We start from the raw sequence: 20677 nt of genomic DNA, 5'->3' as shown, positions 1-20677 counted from the left end.
GACACTGTTTTGGGCTCCTTCACTGTTACCACCTCAATGTTAAGCACATAGAAGACACTCTATAAACATGCGTTGTTGTAGGGCCCCGGGGTGGCTCCGTGGGTTAAGCGTCCAACTCTGGCCCAGGTCATGATCCTGCGCTTCCTAAGTTCCAGCCCCGCATGAGGCTCTCCGTTCTCAGCCCAGAGCCCACCGCAGATCCTCTGTCTCCCTCCCTCTCTCTGCCCCTCCCTTGCCCCCCCCCCCCAAATAAATAAACAACAAAAATCCATGCATGGTCACTTGATAGATCTACACGGTCAAACACTTCCTAAGCTCCCTCTGTGCTCCGGGCTGTGTGTGAGGCCACGGAGAGGCAAAGACGGGAGAAACCAGTCCCTACTCTTAAGAATTCCTGAGCTGTTGGGGCGCCTGGGTGGCGCAGTCGGTTAAGCGTCCGACTTCAGCCAGGTCACGATCTCGCGGTCCGTGAGTTCGAGCCCCGCGTCGGGCTCTGGGCTGATGGCTCGGAGCCTGGAGCCTGTTTCCGATTCTGTGTCTCCCTCTCTCTCTGCCCCTCCCCTGTTCATGCTCTGTCTCTCTCTGTCCCAAAAATAAATAAAAACGTTGAAAAAAAAAATTAAAAAAAAAAAAGAATTCCTGAGCTGTTAAAGGCATTCCCCCCAGGGTGTTCCTCTCCTTGGAACACTTCACGGTGAAGTTAAAAAGAGATGGCCAGAATCTAGGGCCTCAGAATCTAGGGCCTTCATACTCCAGCACACCTGGGACCTTCCGCCCAGACGGTCTGCAAAGCAGAAGCTGAGTCTTAAGCAATCTGCCGTGAACTCATCTCTCCCAGTTGTCATCCAGGGGGAACTGCGTGGCTGAGAACTTACCAGAGTTCTTCCTGGAGGTCTTCAGGTAGGAACCTAAGGAATCAGACCCAAAGGAGAGTCAAGGAACATGGAGGCAGAGGTGGGGCCTCTCTACATCCAGGCTTGTTTTTAGGATTGGTGGGGAAGGAAGGTTTCGGGAGATGGTGGGGTTGGGAGGCACAGGAGGGTATAATGATCCTCTGGGACCCCAAGATCAGGGTTTCTGAATTGCGAATGGCACACTCACAGAAGGATCCAGAAGGATCCAGAGGTACCTAGCGATGACCATGGAATGCACAGTTAGTACGTGTCCCTCAACGACTCTCCAAAGGTCATAGACAAAATGGAATTGGAAGTGACCCTGGAAACCCTCTAGTTCAGATCTCATTTCACGTGTTGACAGCACTGAGCCAGAGAGGTAAAGACACCTATCCCATAAAGCACAGCCTCTTAACTGCAGTACTCAACTCAAACCCAAATTCCGAGCCCACCAGATACCGGCGACCTCAGGAAGAGATTCTGAAGCGCACTCAGGGCACTGGCATCCAGGACGAGGGGTCATCACTGGAGGTGGTGGGGTGGGGCTCAGAGGAAGGCAGGTTCCCTGGAACAGAGGACCTCTCCACACCACCTTGGATAAATGACTCCAGCCCCAGGAAGAAGGAAGGTGCGTTTCCACACTTTACCTTCTGGAAAAATCTTACCTTGTCCTCTTTTGCACAGAAGGCACAGAAGCACTGAAGGCACAATGACAACAAACAGAAAGAGCACGGCCAGCCCGCTCAGCAGCCCAGTGAGGCGGGGACGGAGGCCCACTGCCGCGTCTGGAAACAGAAGACACAAGGAGACTTGGCTCTCAGGAAATAGGCCCACGGGCTTGCCCCCACTCAGGGGCACTATCAAAAATGGGGTCCCCTCCAGGGGGGGTGCCAAACTCCAAGGGAAACTCTCCTTTCTGCTATCGAACGTCAGGATTAGACACGGAATCAGAGGGCCAAGCGAGGGCGGCCTCCGGAACACCCCAAGTGCCTGGCCTATCTCGGACAGCTTTGGGCTCTTTGACGGGTCCTCCTGGGGGGAGATGTCCCTGGAGACCGGGCCTGGCGTGAGGGAGGGACACTCCGCCGGGGAACGAGGCCCGGTTGAGGCCTCGCTGCTCGGAGGCTAAGGAGAGACGGACAGAGCTGTTCACCTGCACAGAGCTGTCGGGCCAAGATGGAGTCGGAGCTGTTGCTGACAGGGTTCCAGGCTGTGCATGTGTAAGTCAGCTCTTGGTTGTCAGGGGTCTGGAAGATTCGAACGACATTACCCTCTTCCCCCAAGGGGCTCCAACTGTATGTGACATTCCTTTCTTCCTCTTCCACAGAACATGTCAGTGTGACATTACAGGTGCTGTTGACAGATGCCATTGAACTCTGAGTAATCTTTGGCTTCCCAAGCCGACCTGGGAGGGGAAAACGCATGTGTCCGTAGTAAGCTGGAGCTGGCCTATACCAGCCTGTGAGAGCCAACTGTTAAATCTTCAGAAATGTTTTTAAAATGTTTTTAATGTTTATTTATTTTTGAGAGAGAGAGAGTGGGAGCGGCGGAGGGACACGGAGAGAGGGAGACACAGAATCCGAAGCAGGCTCCAGGCTCCGAGATGTCAGCACAGAGCCCAGTGGGGGGCTCGAACTCACGAACCATGAGATCATGACCTGAGTCGAAGTTGGACGCTTAACCGACTAAGCCACCGAGGCGCCCCCAGAAATTTTTTCAAGGGGGCGGTTAAACACAGCCATCATGAAAAATGAAATTATAAAAACTTACAAAGAACTACATTGCATTTTTTAAAAAAGCTAATACATACTCAAAACTCACCGCTTTCTACTTTTTTGGACAATTACAATTATCTGTGCTTTTAAAGTTACTCACATCTGTCGTATCTGTCTTTTGTCACGCTTTACAAAGTCTTCCCAATTCTGCCTGTCTTAACATGAGCCATGCGCAATGGGAATATTTACACCGCAGAAATTGGCCAAGGTTACAAACTTGGGCTGGACCGACTGTGTTGCTGATGGTCACTCTGGACTGAAGAAAACAGTAGGAGAAGGATTACTAAAGCAGATTCGGCTGAAAAATGCCTCCAGTCTGCAGCCATTACATTGTGAATAGCACCAAAAAACGAGGAAATCTTCTTCCGGCGTCTGAAAACTGTTACCCAATTCAGAAGTTGCTCACATCGATGTGCAAGCGAAGCTCTGTAATGAGTTTGTTGAATCACTTTTTCCTCATCGGTTAATGTAACGAAAATACCAACCAATATTCCTGTTGGCTTCTTCATCGATTGCAACGTAGGTTGAGTGGCATAAATGTCCAGCAAAAATCTGTGGAAGCATCTGCAAATATAATCGGCTCTATGGGATTTACAATAAAGACTGCTGTATATTTTATTATCATTTATGAAATTGTGTGTCGCACATCCTCTGTGTCAATAAAATCTCTGCGTGTGAGCACGCACATACGGGTCGAGAACCCGCTGAACATTTATCAGCACCCCACTGCACGAAACAGTCTTTAAAAACATTTGGGGGGGCACCTGGGTGGCTCAGTCTGTTAAGCAACTGACTCTTGATTTCCGCTCAGGTTACGATCTCACAGTCTGTGGGATTGAGCCCCGAGTTGGGTTCTGTGCTGACAGCGAGTAGCCTGCTTGGGATTCTATCTCTCTCTCTCTCTCTCTCTCTCTCTCTCTCTGCCCCTCCCCCACTCATACTTCCTCTCTCTCAAAAGAAATAAGTAAGCATTTAAAGAGGTTTTTTTACTCTGTTTTCTGGTGTATTTTCATTAAGTTGTTTTGTTTTGTTTTGAAGTGCCCATGGTGAAAAGTTACAGTCTCTCTCTCTCTCTCTCTCTCTCTTTTGGGGGGAGTTGACTGTATGCCTCTTTTATTTTTATTTATTTTTAATGTAATTTATTGACAAATTGGTTTCCATACAACACCCAGTGCTCATCCCAACAAGTGCCCTCCAGTTACAATCTCTTTAAAAAGTTCACTGAAAAAAAAATGTTTTTACCAAAGCACTCAAAAGGTAAACTGTACAAGTTGTAGGCTAGGAAAGGGTTAACTGAAGAACAATTTATATTTAGTTTGAAGTAAGAACTATCTGGGGCCAGCAGAAGGAAGGGGGAAGATCTTCTCTCTTTTACCAGCAGATAAGAAAACGCCCACATTCAGAGTTGGTAAATTTAGTTCATGCTTGGCCAAGCTGCGGTGCTGGGTTTTTTCCTTCCACCATAGTCACGTGGGAAGGGCTCAGAAGGAACCGGCATGTAGCTTTCTAATTCATGTGGTGTTTCTAAAGTTGTCTGTGCATGTGAGGGAGAATATGGGAAGGCTGTAAAGGCTTCTTACTCCAACCTCACCAGACACCCTGGTCCTAAGCAGAGGGGTCCTCTCAGAGGGGTCTATTCCAGAGCAGAATTAGTGGTGACTTATGAAAAAACTCCCAACAAGTTTGAAGTAACCTTGATGAGCTATAAAGGTGACAGATACAGATGTATACAGCAAAAAAATAAGTGTGTGTGTGTGTGTGTGTGTGTGTGTGTGTGTCTTTAGAAACTTGATTTACAAGAATGTTGAAGTCTCTGCTTGGTATTTACTTATTTTTAGAAAGACCATTTTTTTGGTGGGTGTTGAAGTGGGGAGGACTGGTAATGAATAAGAGCCTATCTCGTTTTTTTCAGCAGGAACAGAGAGGTTACCAGAACCAAGCTGCTGGGCAGAGGTCAGAGCTGTGGTCGCGAGTGGGAAAGCCACTGGAGACCCGTGTCTAACCAGGCTCTACTGCTTTCTAGAGTGAGGACACATGCAGCTTCACTGAACCTTCACTCTGTCATTTACAACACGAGGATGCTTTGTTCCTGCCAGCGTTGTTTGTTGTGAGGACTGAATGAGCTATTGTATATAAAGAACACTCTACTTTTGGGATGAGCACTGGGTGTTGTATGGAAACCAATTTGACAATAAATTTCATATATTGAAAAAAATTAAAAAATTAAAAAATAAAGAAAGAACACTCTAACACCCAAATGTCTGTCTATCTACCTATCTATCATCTATCTATCCATCTACATTAATTATCTATGGGAAAATCAAAATCAACTAGCAACAATGACTGCCTTGGAGAAGGAAGAGTTGCAATGCACTGTATTGTCTTTCTCTCTGTGCATATATTGCCTAAGTATGTGTGATTTCTCTATATTTTTAAAAATTAGGTGGTAGAATGCCAGACACAGAGAGTTCAATAAATGTCAGTTCCCGTCTCTTCATCTGCTCAGCTACCTCCCTAAAAGGTACAGATTTTGGTATGTGGGCAATCTGACTTTCTCCGAGACTTTCCCGTGGTCTGTCCTAACCGCAGGTGGCATAATACCTTCCAAAGATCGAGTGGGTAAAACTAAACAAAGAAAGATGAAAACAAACGTCTTGAAATTGAACACCCTCTTTATTTTCCCAACCAAAGTTCTTGAATGAACCAGATATTTTCTAAAGTGTCCACGGCAGGGTGCGGTTCTTTGACTGTGTTACGCGTGCCCAATCCAGAGCCTCCTCCGTCTAGGAAGCCCTTCGTAATTAGAATTTAAAATAAGGACTAAGGGTTAAAAAGTTAGTAATGACTAGTCATTAGGCATCAACTGGAAGGCATGGGCTATACTATGAGCTCTCTCATTTAATCACACCTGTTATAAGCTACATTCTACAGATGAGCACATGGAAGCCCAGAGAGGGTAAACAACTTGGCTGAAGTCACACAACTGGCAAGAGAGCCAATGTCAGCATTGATGCCCTTTCCACTATGCCTTCCATCCGGATACAACCTGAGTCAATCATGCTGTATGAATTGAGCACTTACAATTGTCCGCCATTGTGTTGGGACCTGGGATTTATTATGCGTCATTCATTCTTTCATTGAACACATATTTCTGAAGCACCCACCATGTGCCTGACAGGGTAGGTGCTAGGGATACAGGGATGGACTTCATATACAAAGTCCCCGCCTTTATGGAACTTGAATTTGGTGGCTTAACTATATACCTGAATGGTATCTATCTATCACAGTGTGGCTTAGCCACATGTCTGTGTTCTTCTGCCGTGAGCAGGTGGATGGTGAAATCCTTGAGACATGGCTCAAGGATGATGCAGGCTAGAAATTACGGCTGCTCAATAGAAACAAAACTATTGTAATTCACTGTAAAAGGGAATCACTTTTGGGGCGCCTGGGTGGCGCAGTCGGTTAAGCATCCGACTTCAGCCAGGTCACGATCTCGCGGTCCGTGAGTTCGAGCCCCGCGTCGGGCTCTGGGCTGATGGCTCGGAGCCTGGAGCCTGTTTCCGATTCTGTGTCTCCCTCTCTCTCTGCCCCTCCCCCGTTCATGCTCTGTCTCTCTCTGTCCCAAAAATAAAATAAACGTTAAAAAAATAAATAAATAAAAAAAGGGAATCACTTTTGTAATTAAAATGTTTCTAACAGTCACATTAATAGTGAAAATGAATTATATTAATTTTAGTAACGTATTTTCCTTAACCTAATATAGCCGAAATGTTGTCTTAACCGCTAACCAACATAAAAATTATTAATGGGGTATCTTAGCTTCTTTTTTTGGTGCTGAGACTTGGAAATCTGGCGTGCATTTTACACTTATAGTACATCTCACTTTGGCTCACCACATTTCAAATACTCAAGAGTCACATGTACCACAAGAGTGAACCCTGATGTAAACTTTGGACTTTGGGTGGCGATGGCGACTTTATGTACGTTTTCACTGTAACAAATGCTGGTGGGGATGCTGATCATGGGGGAGGTCATGTGTGTGTGCCAGGGGTGGGGGGTGGGGAGGTCATGTGTGTGTGCTGGGGGTGGGGGGTGGGGAGGTCGTGTGTGTGTGCCGGGAGGGCAAGGTGCGTATGGGAGCTCCCTGTACTTCCTACTCAGTTCTTCTCTGAACCTTAAACTTCTCTAAAAATAGAGCTATTTAAAAGAGAGAAGAAAGTTCTGGAGACGCTAATGGCGGTGGTTGTACAGCACTGTGAATGTAGGTAATGTTACTGAACAGTACACTTAAAAATGGTTAAAATATTAAATGTTACGTACATTTTATCAGAATAAATTTTTTTAATGTTTATTTATTTTTGAGAACGAGTGAGAGCCAGAGCCAGCGGGGGAAGGGCAGAGAGAGAGGGAGACAGAATCCGAAGCAGGGAGACAGAATCCAAAACGTGAACTCGGGAGCCCTGAGATCACGACCTGAGCCGAAGTCGGACGCTTAACCGACTGAGCCACCCAGGCGCCCCGTGTCACAATAAACATTTTTTAAAGAAAAAAAAAAAAAGAGAAATGGATTTACCATATGTTTTCATTCTTGGGCATTTATCCCGGAGAAACACAAACTTGTTTCATGCAGAAACTTGTACGTGAATGTGCATGGCCGCTGTGTTCGTAATCGCTCCAAAGTGGAATCAACTAAAATGTCCCTTGATCGATGGAATGGTGAACCAACCTAGTACATCCATACAAGGGAATACTATCCGGCAATAAACAGATATAAATTATTGAGGCCTGCAATAATTAGGATGACTCAGAAGTACATTATGCTGAGCGAAAAAACAACCAATCTCAAAAGCACACATGCCACACGAGGTCCATCTCTGTAACATTCGTGAAATAACAGAAGGATAGATGGGAGGAAGGGATGGGCATCTCCCAGGAGTTGGGGAGGGATGACCAGGAAGGACTGAGGGAGTCTTGTCGCCATGGTACAGTTAAGTACCTTCACCGTGATAGTGGTTGCCCGGCGCAAGCTACGCGTACACTCACACGTGAACAGGCTCCATAGATGTACATTGTCAGCTTCCTGGTTTTGATATCGTATCACAATTGCGTCAGATGTTACCACTGGGAGAGGCTGGGTGAAGGGCACACAGAACCTTCTGGTACAGTTCCTTACACCTCGCAATGCATCTACACTTATTTTAAAATAAAAAGTGTGTGTTGTTTTTTTTTTAAAGTACTTTCCAGCATTTGACTTCGGTTCAGGTCACGATCTCACGGCTCATGAGTTCGAGCCTCACATCAGGCTTGCTACCGTCAGCACAGAGCCTACTTAGGATTCTCTGTCCCCCTCTCTCTCTGCCCCTCCCCCACCTCAAAAATAAGCGTTAAAAAGAAGTTACAATGACCTATGAAGACCAAAAGGTGGGGCGCCTGGGTGGCTCAGTCGGTTGAGCGTCCGGCTTCGGCTGAGGTCATGATCTTGCGGTCTGTGAGTTTGAGCGCCGCGTCGGGGTCTGTGCTGATGGCTCGGAGCCTGGAGCCTCCTTCGGATTCTGTGTCTCCTTCTCTCTCTGCACCCACCCCTCCACTCTCTGTCTCTGTCTTTATCTCTCTCAAAAATAAACACTTTTAAAAACGAAAAAAAAGAGTACTTTCCATTCCCTATCTCCCTTGATCCTCTCAGTGACTGTGGGAAGTGAATAGTATGATTAGTCACATTTTATAGGAAAGAAAAATCAGGCCCATGGGACAAACCACTGATTGAAGATTCCGTGGCTAGAAACAAGAAAAGGCACCTCCTCTTTGTTAGCATTGATGTGTTTATACAAGCATGTACAAGGGCAAAAAGATTTAGGGAAGCCAATTGTCAGAAATGAAGGCCTTCTATAGACAGCAAATTTGCAAAACAAAACAAGCCCCCTGGGCTCCCGCAACTTACGATAGACTTGCAGGTTGTAGCGCCTGGTGGTTGTGACCGTCGTTTCAGCCATCTTCAGATTTATGTCAGCCCTGTAGATGCCCGAATCTTCCACCCCCAGATTACTGATCTCCAGGTTGTAGTTCTGGCGGGAGACATTTATTCGGTCATTGTAATGTTGGTGGGTCACAGTGACTTTGGGTGCTGTTCCTGGGTCTCCTGGCGTGACAAAAGCAACAGACGTCTCAGAATTCCAAGCGATGTTGATAACTTGCTGCGATTGTTGGATGTTTAGGGGGAAAGTGACCGACTCCCCCAGGATCCCAGTCACCGGCAGGATGTCTGTGTCACTCCCAGCTGCTTCCGGACCTGGGGACATACAAAGAAAACCATAGCCATCTGACTGTACCTTTGGGAATTCCCTATCTCCCCAGACTTGAGCCTCCCTGAGGATCCGCCCCAGATACAGCTCATCCAGCTTCTGGAAGTTTTTCTTCCTTTTTTTTTTTTTTTTTTAGATATTCTACTCTGCATATAATGTTATGATGGCTAAATTGGCTGAAGGGTTCTCATTCAAAAACTAAGTTTCCAGTGAGTTTCAAGGGATCTATTTCATCAGAAACGTTTGTCTAGACTTACAGACCCACATCTCTAAGAGATCTGAGGGATGACGACCATAAACCTCCAGAAGGTTCGAGAATTAAATGTCTTTCTTTCCCCAGATCATATTGCCAAGGACGGAAGAGGTGACACAAGAGCCTGGCTGCTGTGGTCTCTGCAAAAAGAAAGTTACATTTATGCCTTTATTCTGGGAAGATACTGGCAGAGAGCGCTTTAGAGGCTCTGGAGTAAATATTCCCCAGGCTGGTGATAGGGGGAGGTCTTTTTTGTTCACTTCTAAATCTCCAGTCTCTGGAAGAGTCCATGACATGTAGTGGGTGCTTAGAAAATATTCGTGGAATGAATTAATAAATGGAATTCACCTCTGTGCTGCCTGGAATCTCTGGGAACCACTTCTGAAGTAAGCAAAATTCATTTATTCATTCATACATTTGTGAACGAATGCATGTATTTATTCAAAGTCAGCTTTATTCTAGATATTACAGCAGGTATTCATTAATTACATTTACAATACCCATGTTTGCTGAGCATAATGTAGGGAGCTGGGGGATAGAGTGGCGAGTAAAAATTGATAAAGTTCCTGTTCTTTTTTACAGTTAAAGGAAGAGATCAGTGTTGATCAGAGACCCACAGATGCTCTCATATTTAGTGGGCTCTCGAACAATACAGATTTGAGCTGTGAGGCTCTGCTTATACATCCATTCTTTCCATAAATGCAGTCCAGTCCTGTCGATGTATTTTCTCTTCGTTATGATTTTCCTTGTTGTCTTTTTATTTTAGAGAAAGAGATCATGAGCTGGGGAGAGAGGCAGAGGGAGAGAGAGAGAGAGAATCGGGACTCGATCCCACGACACTGGGATCATGACTTGAGCCGGAATCAAGAGTTGGACGCTCAACCAGTGGGGCTGCCCAGGCGCCCCAACCTTGAAATTCTTAATATGATTTGGACAAGGGCACGGATGTCTCCAGGTTGCACTGGGTTCTGCACTTGGGGCCAGATATCCCATGGCTTTTTTTTTTTTTTTCAACGTTTATTTATTTTTGGGACAGAGAGAGACAGAGCATGAACGGGCGAAGGGCAGAGAGAGAGGGAGACACAGAATCGGAAACAGGCTCCAGGCTCTGAGCCATCAGCCCAGAGCCCGACGCGGGGCTCGAACTCACGGACCGCGAGATCGTGACCTGGCTGAAGTCGGACGCTTAACCGACTGCGCCACCCAGGCGTCCCCCCATGGCTTTTTTAAAGTCAAGCCCTCGCACCCAAGTGCTCGTCTGGTCTGTAGATTCCAGTTACATGTGAGAACAGGATGTGGTTTCTCTCTTCCAACCCCAGGAGTGTGGAGGCAGTTTGTGAAGACGAGCCAGGGCTAGAGTTCATGGTAATTGTGCCACCACAGAGTGGAGGGTGTGTGATGTTGTTTTTCAAACACGATTTCGCCCCCAGAGCAAGTTGCTCCGGAAGTGATGCCGGTGTATCATACGGTGATGAGGCAGGCGCACGGGTAGGTAGGTGGAGCTGGTGAGGATCCCAGGCTCGCTAAGGAAAGGCCCAGGGCTCACACATGCACCCGACGTGGCCTCTGCCACCTTCAGACCCTCCAGCTGTGGTCTCAGAGAGGTGGCCACCGCGCACCGCATGGAGTGGAAAGATAAGGAGGCTGAAGATGTAGGCGCTGGCACTGCAGCTTATCAGCCGGACAACCTTCACAAAGTCACAAAACCTTTCTGGGTCTCGGTTGCTTCATCCGTAAAATGGAAATAATAACCTGTGCTACCTAATTAGCGATCAGCAAACCGGATCACAGACACACAGATACACATAACTCTCCTTTGAAAAATGAGGTAGTAAATGGTAAATTCAAGTGAATGTAGAGACAGTAATTACAGTAGGAATCTAAAGAAGGGAGAGATCACTGAGCTACAGAGGTTAGGGAAAACCTTTTAGAGAAAGCAGAATTTGAGGAGGACCTTGAAAGAGGGAATAGAATTTTACTGCATAAAAAGGGGAAGGGTGGGTGTCTCAGGTCTTTGGGCCCTGAATAAAAGTTCTGAAGCAGAAAAACATGCGTGTGGGTTGCATGAATATGGATTTGCATAACGGAGTAGAAAGAGATAAGGTGGAGATATATATCTGGTTTAGATATGAGGCAGCTTATACCACAGAGGGGAACTATTAAAGTTTTTGAGAATGAAGATTAAAATGATATTTTTGCGTCCTAGTACTACAGTAATGATGTGTAGGAAGAATAAGGGGAAAGAGAAGCTGGGCTTGAGAGACCATCTTGGAGGCCATTGTAGCCATCTGCACATGAACCTGAGAATGAAAATGCGAATGGAAAGGAAGTGCGGAATTTGAGAGATAACGCAAAGAAAGGCAAGGAATAAGGAGGAATCTGAGAGAATTCAACCGCTCAACAATATGTTTGTGGGCATCTACTTTGTGTCAGTGAAAAGTGATAGATACTGGAACGCTAAGTTTATGCTGGAAAAAAGTCCAAAGGAGAAAACAGATTTAGTGTTAGAAGTATTGAATTTGAGATGATGGTGGACCATCTCAGTAAGTAGTTGGAAGGATGGAAGGTAAGGAAGGAGAATGGGCTCAAAGTATTGCCTGGGGACTATGGCAGAATCTGCCCGTCATTTCCAATATGTGTTCTCTCCCTCATTCTTAGCAAGAGAATGCCTAATTTTTAGCAGGGGATATGGTCACTCAGGATAAAGATTACATTGCCCGGTGCTCTGCTAGCTAACTTTGGTCATATGACTAAGTTCAGGTCAAGGGGATGAGAGTGGAAGTGTCGTATATGACTTCTGTGTCTTTAAGAAGAGGGTGTTTTGCTCTCTCCATCTCTTCCTTGCTTCTTACAGGCTGGGATGCTATGACAGCCGGATCTTAGACACACATTTTGTATCAAGAAGAGGAAGCCAAGTGCTGAGGAGAGTGGATCAGGAAGGCTGAAAAAGTACCCCTCACAACTTTGTCAACTATTCAGTCAATGGAACTGCCAGCTCCAGGCTTTTTCAGATGAGCAAGAAATAAACTTCTTTCTTTAAGCCGCCCTTCTTTTTTTTTTTTTTTAATTTTTTTTTCCAAGGTTTATTTATTTTTGGGACAGAGAGAGACAGAGCATGAACGGGGGAGGGGCAGAGAGAGAGGGAGACACAGAATCGGAAACAGGCTCCAGGCTCTGAGCCATCAGCCCAGAGCCCGACGCAGGGCTCGAACTCACGGACCGCGAGATCGTGACCTGGCTGAAGTCGGACGCTTAACCGACTGCGCCACCCAGGCGCCTCATAAGCCGCCCTTCTTTTTGAGAACTGTCACTTGCCATTAAACTGAAATCTATGTGGTTTGGGAATCATCTGCAAAGAGGAAGGGATGGAAGGAGAGGTGAGCCACTCAGGAAGAGTAAGGCTGAAGTCCAAGGTTGCTTTGTGAACAGTGCTCACAGCCATAGAGGAGGCACTACCAAAAAAACCTAAATAGACCAAGTGGCAAGAGAGGCACCAATACTGGACAGTATCATGGAACCCGAGAGGAGAAAGAGTCTCAAGAGCAGATGTTTAGTGATTCAGAGTGTTCAAGTGGAATAAAGACTGAAAATAGACCTTGGCTTTGTCCATTAACAGGTTGTTGATGGCCTTTAAGAATGTAGTGCAAGTAAGATGATTCAACTGGAGGCCAGAGTCTAGAGGACTGAGAATAGAATAAGTGGTAAAAAGTGGAAAACCCTGATCATGAAAGAAAGGGGATAAAATAGAATGGTAGCTACAGAATTAGGTAAAACTAATTTATTTGATTTTGTCTTAAAATAGAAGAGGTGTCTACATGTATATGGTCAATTAATTTCGGACAAAGAAACCAAGGACATATAATGGAGACAGGACAATCTCCTCAATAAATGATGCTGGGAAAACTGAACAGCCACACACAAAAGAATGAAACTGGACCACTATTTTATACCATAAAGATGAACTCAAAATGGATCGAAGACTTGGATGTAAGACCTGAAACCATAAAACCTAGAAGGAAACATACGTGGCAAGTTCCTTGAAATCAGCCTGAGTGATGTATTTGTGAATGCGACACCAAAGGCAAAGGAAACAAAAGGAAAAATAAACAAATGGAACTACCTAGAATTAAAAAGCTGCTGCACAGTGAAGGAAACCATCATCAAAACACAAAGGAAACCCACTAATGCAAGAAGATATTTACAAATCATATATCTCATAGGGGGTTAATATCTAGTATATATAAAGAACTCATACAACTCAACAATGAAAAAAACAAACAACCTGACTAAAAAATGGTCAGAGAATCTGAATAGACACTTTTCCAAAGAAGACATAGATGGCCATAGGTACATGAAAAGATGTTCAACATCACCAATCATCAGGGAAGAGCAAATCAAAACCACATCTATTAGAATGGCTATTATCAAAAAGACAAGAAATAACACGTGCTGAAGAAGAAGAGGAGAGAAGGGAACCCTCATACACTGTTGGTGGGAATGTAGACTGGTGCAGCCTCTATGGAAAACAGTATGGGGATTCCTCAAGAAATTAAGAATGGGAACTACCATACGGTCCAGCTATTCCACTTCTGGGTACTTAGCTGAAGAATACGAAAACACTAATTCAAACAAGATATATGCACCCCTCTGTTCACTGCAGCATTATTTACAATAGCCAAGATAGGGGAATAATCTAATTGTCCATCAATGGATATGAATGGTGATGGATTACTACCCAGCCATAAACAAGAATGAAATCTTGCCGTCTGCAATGGATGGACCTTGAGGGTATTATGCTAAGTGAAGTAAGTCAGAGAATGACCAATACCGTATGGCTGCACTCGTATATTAAATCTAAAAAAAAAAAACCAACAACAACTAAACAAATATTACAAAAACAAACTCATTGATATAGAGAACAGATTGATGGTTCCCATAAAGGGTTGGAGGGTGGGCAAAATGGGTGAAGGTCAACGACACGGTGATGGACAGTAACTAGAGTTCTGGTGGTGATCACTTTGTAGTGTATACGGATGTCAAATCATAGTGTTGTACCCTTGGAACTTATATAATGTTATACACCAATTTTACCTAAAAAAAAAAAAAAGACAGAAGAGAAGAGATTAGTTGGGGTAGGTGGTAGAGAAGAAGATGACAAAGAGTCTTCACATAAAGAAGAAGATTTCCCCGATCGGCCCCACTCTAGGTTGGGTGTTCCTTCCTACTCATGGGCTCTCTGAAGCTCTGTGTTTTCCCTTCACGGTATGTGCCCTGTTATGTGGCAGTCGTGAACCTGTGTGTGTTTCTGGATGCTGTGAATGGCCTGAGTGCAGGGACTTTACCCTCAAATCCCCAGACCCGGGACAGTGCAGAGACACAGACCACTAACACTTGCCGTTGAACAAAAGGTGGAATGGAAATGGTGGGCAGTGGAAACGCAGAGGTTTTCAATCAGAGGAGGGTCATGTCTTAGTGTGGAAAAAGGAGATGATACCTGAAAGGGCGGGGCATTTCGTATATTGTAGGTGTGGGGGTGGAAGAGAGGCCGCTTGGTGGGGTGGAGGGAACACAGGTTTGAGCCAGATGGGGCTGTATTCAAGTTCAATCCCTGACATTTACTGAGACCCTTATCGTTTGCTACAAGATGGGATGTAAAAACACCCACCTCACAGAATTGTTTGGGGGCACCCACAGGTGCTTAATACATAGCAGACATTTTGGAGTAGAAAGGATAAAAGAGAAGATAGCCACGCTCGATAGCCTGCATCTCTTTAGAAATGTAGAAGGTATGGTCACCTGCTAAGAGGAAAGAGGGGAGGGCGGGTCTAGCTAAATGTAAAGATTGGGAGCACGGGTGTTGAATCCAGGTCTATCTGAACCTAGCTGTGCTATGTTGAGAAAATTATTGAAATTCTCTTAGTTTCCTTACCTCTAAAATGTGGATAATTATTTTGAAAAATTTTTTAATGTTTATTTATTTTTGAGAGAGAGAGAGAGACAGAGTGCGAGCAGGGGAGGGGCAGAGAGAGTGGGGGACACAGAATCCAAAGCAGGCTCCGGGCTCCGGGCTGTCAGCACAGAGCCCGGTGCGGGGCTTGAACTCACGAACCGTAAGAGCATGAACTGAGTTGAAGTCGGACCACCCAGGCACCCCTAAAATGTGGATAATTACTAAATGAAATTGCGAAGATGTGTACTCTGCTTAATGCCTGGGACACATAAATGGTAGTTGCCATTATTATTTCGATGAATGTAAAAATGTTGAGGAAGTGTTACTATAAGGAACATCCTAGAGAGTCGGTAACACATTGATTAAAAGGATAAAGGGGTTGCTGACCAGCCTTGGGAGGCCAGTGAAGAAGGGGTGACCTGTATTTACAACATCTCTCGATGAGGGTGACTTCCTGACTTCATACACCAGACCACAGAAGGGAGGGGAGAGCATAGCAATACTACAGGAGAAGCAAAGGCAAGAAAAGGCTGGAACCCTGGGGTGTGGGCTTGGGGGTCCCCTTAGCGAAGAAAAACCAGACTACCTGAGCCTAGAGTCCTGGACAGCCATGAGACCCTGGGAAAGTTAGCAACCTCTCTGTGCCCCAGTTTTATCAGCTTTAAAATGAAGCGACTAGTGGCACTTACCCCGTAGATGTGTCACAAGGGTTAAACGAGTTAATGTTTGGAAATTTCTTAGAACAATGCCTGGCATATAGTAGGCGCTTGTATGCGTTTGTTATATCAAACAAAGAGCTGTGGTTACAGGGATGAAAATAACACCCCAGGCAACTCCAAAGGGACAAGGAGACACGTTGGAGAAGGCCAGCACAGAGCTGCCACCGAGAGCAGCGACGAGGAAGGGTGTGCTGTTGCCTCACGCCCATCTGCGTGCCCTGGCGTCTCCAGGATCCTTCAAATAAGCATTTCTTGGGCTTTTTTGGGCTCTAACTAACCATCCCCTCCTCTCTTCCCACCCACTGCCTCTCCTAGATCAATAAGTCGGGGGAGAACCCCCCCCCGATTTTGCAGCCCCGGGATGGGGGCTGGAGGTGGCTGCGCCCTACAGCCCCCGGAAGAGAGTGCGCTCCAGCAGATTACACTGAGTGAAGGGAAGCAGAGACCAGAGAGGAAGCAAAGGGTTGAGCGGCCAGTTTTGTGTCACTCTCCATGAGGGTGGCAGGTCCTCGGTCACGGGGCTTTAAGAAAAGGAACCGACACCCCCACACGATACTCTACTATTGTCGGCTGGATTCTTTTTACTTTCTGTCATCTTCTTTGAGGTCTGGGTTGACTTGATCCGTTTCTTCGAAACAAGCGACAACAAACACGGACACAAGTTCTCAAACCCGGGTTGGGATCCTGGCCAACCACTGTTCTATCGCCACTTGCCTCTGTGGCGTACAATCAAACGTTGAGTATAATGAAGAAAATATGGGTGCCTCGTGCCACCAACATCTGTCCCCCAACTGATTGCTCATACCTCTTTCTTTTCCAGCTTCCGCATAGATAAGCCTAGTAACCCCAGATTTGCAGGTTCATTTGTCTCCAAGGTTCAGGACAGGAAAGATTTGATTCAGGAAACACCTGAATAGCCTGGGCGGCCTAGCACTGAAGCTTGGAGCTCCCATTGTGAAGGCACGTTGGCTGCTTGGTCAGTCACCATGCTGATCTCCAGGCCTGCCTCAGCGCATCGGGCCGCCTCCTCTTAGTTTCGTGTTGGCACACAGATGCAGCTTCCCAGCCTCTATTTGGAAACTGGATTTTTGAGCTGATATCTTGATATCCAGTTTCCCCCGTACATATTTTTTTCTTTTCTATAACTGGGCTTCTGCTTTGGAAGCCTTTCTGATTGTGGCAACAACCTGCCCAAACCCCTTTCTAGAACAGAGGCTTTATCTTTATCTCAAAAGTCGCTCTCTACAAGGACTCTGGACTAGTGACCAGTGGGATCTCGCCAGAATTCTCCAGCCATGAAGTCCTGTGTCTAACCCCAGGATGATGGTTGGGGCTTATCTGTGGACAGATAGATACCCAGTGGGTCCACTCACCTCTTAGACTTCTAACCATCGACTTCTGGAATGCTCCCACTCACTGTGTTATACGTTCGACAGGACATCAAGACCTTGTTGATATGGGACAGCCATGAGACTTTGGGAAAGTTAGCAGCCTCTCTCTTTATTTACTTTGAAGAAGCTAATTTGAGTCAACTCACATCATATGGATATGACTGGTACTTGAACCATGTCTGGATATGGTCATTTCCTTGGATATTCTGCCTCAGTGGCCTGCCTACACTTCTGTTTGTTGTCAAAGACTTGCCCACCAGCCCCATTCTCTGCCTGAATATTCCTGTCTTTGCGGGAATAAATCACCACTCCCCACTGACAAGTACCAAAACGCAATCACGATCAACAGTGGGGGCAGTATTTTCTTCCGTGTCAGCATCAAAGTGGGCAAAAGCAATCTTGTTCAGTGGTTCAGTCTAAAGACTTCGGCGTTCAAATCCTACTTCCTCCACTCTTTGGCTAAACGATCTCTAGTTTTCTGGGTTTCATCTGCAAAGTTGGGGTATGGATAATACTCGTCTCATATGCTATTGTGGGGATTAAGCTAAATAATACCTATAGACAATGTAGAGCAATGATCCATAAGTGATTAGTTATTACTATTATCGCTGGAGGGCAGGAAAGGCAAGGTGGGTGAGGGGTTGAAGAAACTGAAGCAAGTGTAGAGAAAAGGAAGAATTAAAAGAGCACAAGAAAGAACACAGAGAAGGAAACGGGCACGGAGCAGAAGTGGGGGACTTTTCCGCCTTCTACCCAAGAGGGTGGGTGGCTAGACACGTGCAGAGTCAGTCAGGATCATAGTCACAAGTCATGATGAGAGAGTGGCATTTGAAGCATAAGACTGTGAGTCTTGGTTCTTTGAGAAAAGTTTTCCAACATGGAAGAGTCATGAGTTTGCCTGCCCAGACTTCTTTTATTTCAGTGATTTCAGAGGAATCTTTTGCATATGTCATTTGCGAGCACCTTCTTCCATTCAGTAGGTTGTCTTTTAGTTTTCTCGACGGTTTCCTTCGCTGTGCAAAAGGCTTTTCTTTTCACGCAGTCCACATAGTTTATGTTTGGTTTTTGTTGCCTGTGCCTCAGAAGAGATATCTAGAAAAATGTTGCTATGGCCCATGTTGCAGAATTACAGCCTGTGCTCTCTTCTAGGATTTTTATGGTTTCTTATCACACATTTAGGACTTTAATCCATTTTGAGTTTATTTTTGTATATGATGCTAGAAAGTGGTCCAGTTTCGTTCTTTTGCATGTGGCTGTCCGGTTCCCCCGGTACCATTCGTTGAAGAACATTCTTTTTTTTTAATTGCATATTCTTGCCTTCTTTGTTGAAAATTAATTGACCATATAATCATTGGTTTATTTCTGGGCTCTCTGTCCTGCGCCATTGATCTATGTGTCTATTTTTGTGCCAGTATCATACTGTCTTGATTACTACAGCTTTGTAGGATAACTCAGGGATTGTGATGCCTCCAGTTCTCTTTCTTTTTCAAGATTGCTCTGTCTATTGGGGGTCTTTTGTGGTTCCGTCTGAATTTTCGGATCGTTTATCCCAGTTCTGTGAAACATGCTCTTGGTATTTTGATAGGGATCACAGTAAATCTGCGAGCACTTCAGAGAGCATCAAGAAATTGAAAACTTGAGGCTCCTGGGCAGCTCGGTCGGTTAAGTGTCCGACTTTGGCTCAGGTCGTGATCTCACAGTTTGTGGGTTCAAACCCCACGTCAGACTCTGGGCTGCCAGCTCGGAGCCTGGAGCCCTGCTTAGGAGGCTGTGTCTCCCTCTCTCTCTGCCCTTCCCCGGCTTGCACTCTGTCTCTCTCAAAAATAAATAAACGTTAAAAAAAAATTTTTTTTAAGACGTTGAAAACTTAATGAGAGGAGGCCAGAAAGAGGGTAGCAGAAAGATCTCTGGCTCTGGGATTGGAGGAACCAATGTCCCTTTCAAGCCTTATAAATTTCAGGCTGTGAAACTTTAGGTGCATTGTTTAATCTGATCTTAGCTTTTACTTTTTTTGTATGCAACGGGATTAACAATATCTATTCCTGGTAGTGGCGATCTCCATGGAGCTCAAATGAAAGGAGCCACAGTTTTAAACGGTCAAAGGAACCAGAGAGAGCAAAGTGTATTGATTTCTACCTTTTTAGGAAATCCCAACCCACCAGATTCTCTGTGTTCTAACACATGCCAGGAATTTGCTCGTCCATTTTCCCAAGGGGGTAAGAGAGACTATATGTAGATTTAGAAATGTCATCAGGGGCACCTGGATAGTTCAGTCGGTTAAGTGTCTGACTCTTGATTTTGGCTCAGGTCGTGATCTCAGGGTCGTGACATCGAGTCCCGCATTGGGCTCTGCCTTGGAATTCTCTCTCCCCCTACGCCTGCCCTTCCCCTGCTCACACAGGTACACATGTGCACGTGAGCTCTCTTTCTCTCTCTCTCTCAAAAAAAAAATAGAATAATAGAAATGTCGAACATAGTCAATTTTTATATACAGAAGGCTATTGTTTGAAGTTAATGAGAAAATACAGGCAATGACAAGACACTCCCAGAGCTGTGTTAATGTTACATAGTTTTCTTTGTACTAACAACAACAAATATTCATGTGTCCTTGTAGGTTACTGTTAAGCCGGAGGTAAGAAAAACAGTATTTCGAGTTCTCCATTTCTTTTTTGAGATCTAACTTACTTGCAAAATGGAAATACCAGTCTCTTCCTCATTTATTTTAGAGAGTTTTGGAGGACAGAAGCAGAGTAATAATAGCTCTGAATGTGCTTTGGAAACAAAGGGAGCTAAGAGAGATAAAGTGTCCACGATGATAATTACGAGCAGGCATTACTCTAACCTGGGGGAGCAAGGACGCATCCCCGGGAAGGGCACACCTCTGTCAAAAACCATGCACCAGAATCTAAGGCCAAAAAGAAATGCTTTTAAGTTATTCCAGGTTTTAGATGGCTTCCTGGGTGGGCTTACCAAGTGCTGTCGCTCTGGAGCAGAGGGGTTTGTCTCAAACCGTTGGACACTGGGCACAGATAAAATTCAGAAATATAAACTCTAAAGCTGAAGGACAGTTACGTTTGGATCCTAGGTCTCTCCCCAGCCAGTTGGATACCTTTTGAGACCCAGGGTGTGCGCACTAACATAGACCAAGAGGGCAAGTCAAAGTCTTCCTCAAGGGCGATTTCTCAAACTTAACGGAAGTCTAGGAAGGGCACCAACAAAGGTCAGAACTCACAGGTTTGCAGGCAAAGGAGCAAGGTCCACAGGTAGTGCTGACCCATCTTCTTCCAGCGTGTAATCATATGTGGACAGGAAGGCGTCCCTCCGGCAAAGAGACAGTTTCACGTGAAGTTCCCTTGCTCGGTTTATAGCCCCGACTAAGAAAGGAAGTGTGAGCTAG

General features: G+C 45.5%; 1 protein-coding gene across 1 annotated transcript in view; it reads right to left on the bottom strand.

The window, feature by feature from the left end:
* The window catches only part of CD84 (CD84 molecule), a 24708-nt gene extending 4031 nt beyond the window's left edge, over positions 1 to 20677 (bottom strand). The window contains exons 1-5 of the mRNA XM_030301862.1: positions 20513 to 20677; positions 8607 to 8954; positions 2047 to 2298; positions 1559 to 1678; positions 876 to 908 (exon numbers count right to left, since the gene is read on the bottom strand). Of these exons, the coding sequence (XP_030157722.1) occupies positions 876 to 908; positions 1559 to 1678; positions 2047 to 2298; positions 8607 to 8954; positions 20513 to 20579 (820 nt within the window). The 5' untranslated portion in view covers positions 20580 to 20677. The remainder of the gene's footprint in view (positions 1 to 875; positions 909 to 1558; positions 1679 to 2046; positions 2299 to 8606; positions 8955 to 20512) is intronic.

Source organism: Lynx canadensis, chromosome F1, assembly GCF_007474595.2.
Source record: "Lynx canadensis isolate LIC74 chromosome F1, mLynCan4.pri.v2, whole genome shotgun sequence".
Taxonomy (NCBI): Eukaryota; Metazoa; Chordata; class Mammalia; order Carnivora; family Felidae; genus Lynx; species Lynx canadensis.
Note: the sequence above shows the minus strand (reverse complement) of the source record. Positions and strands in the feature narration are given on the sequence as shown.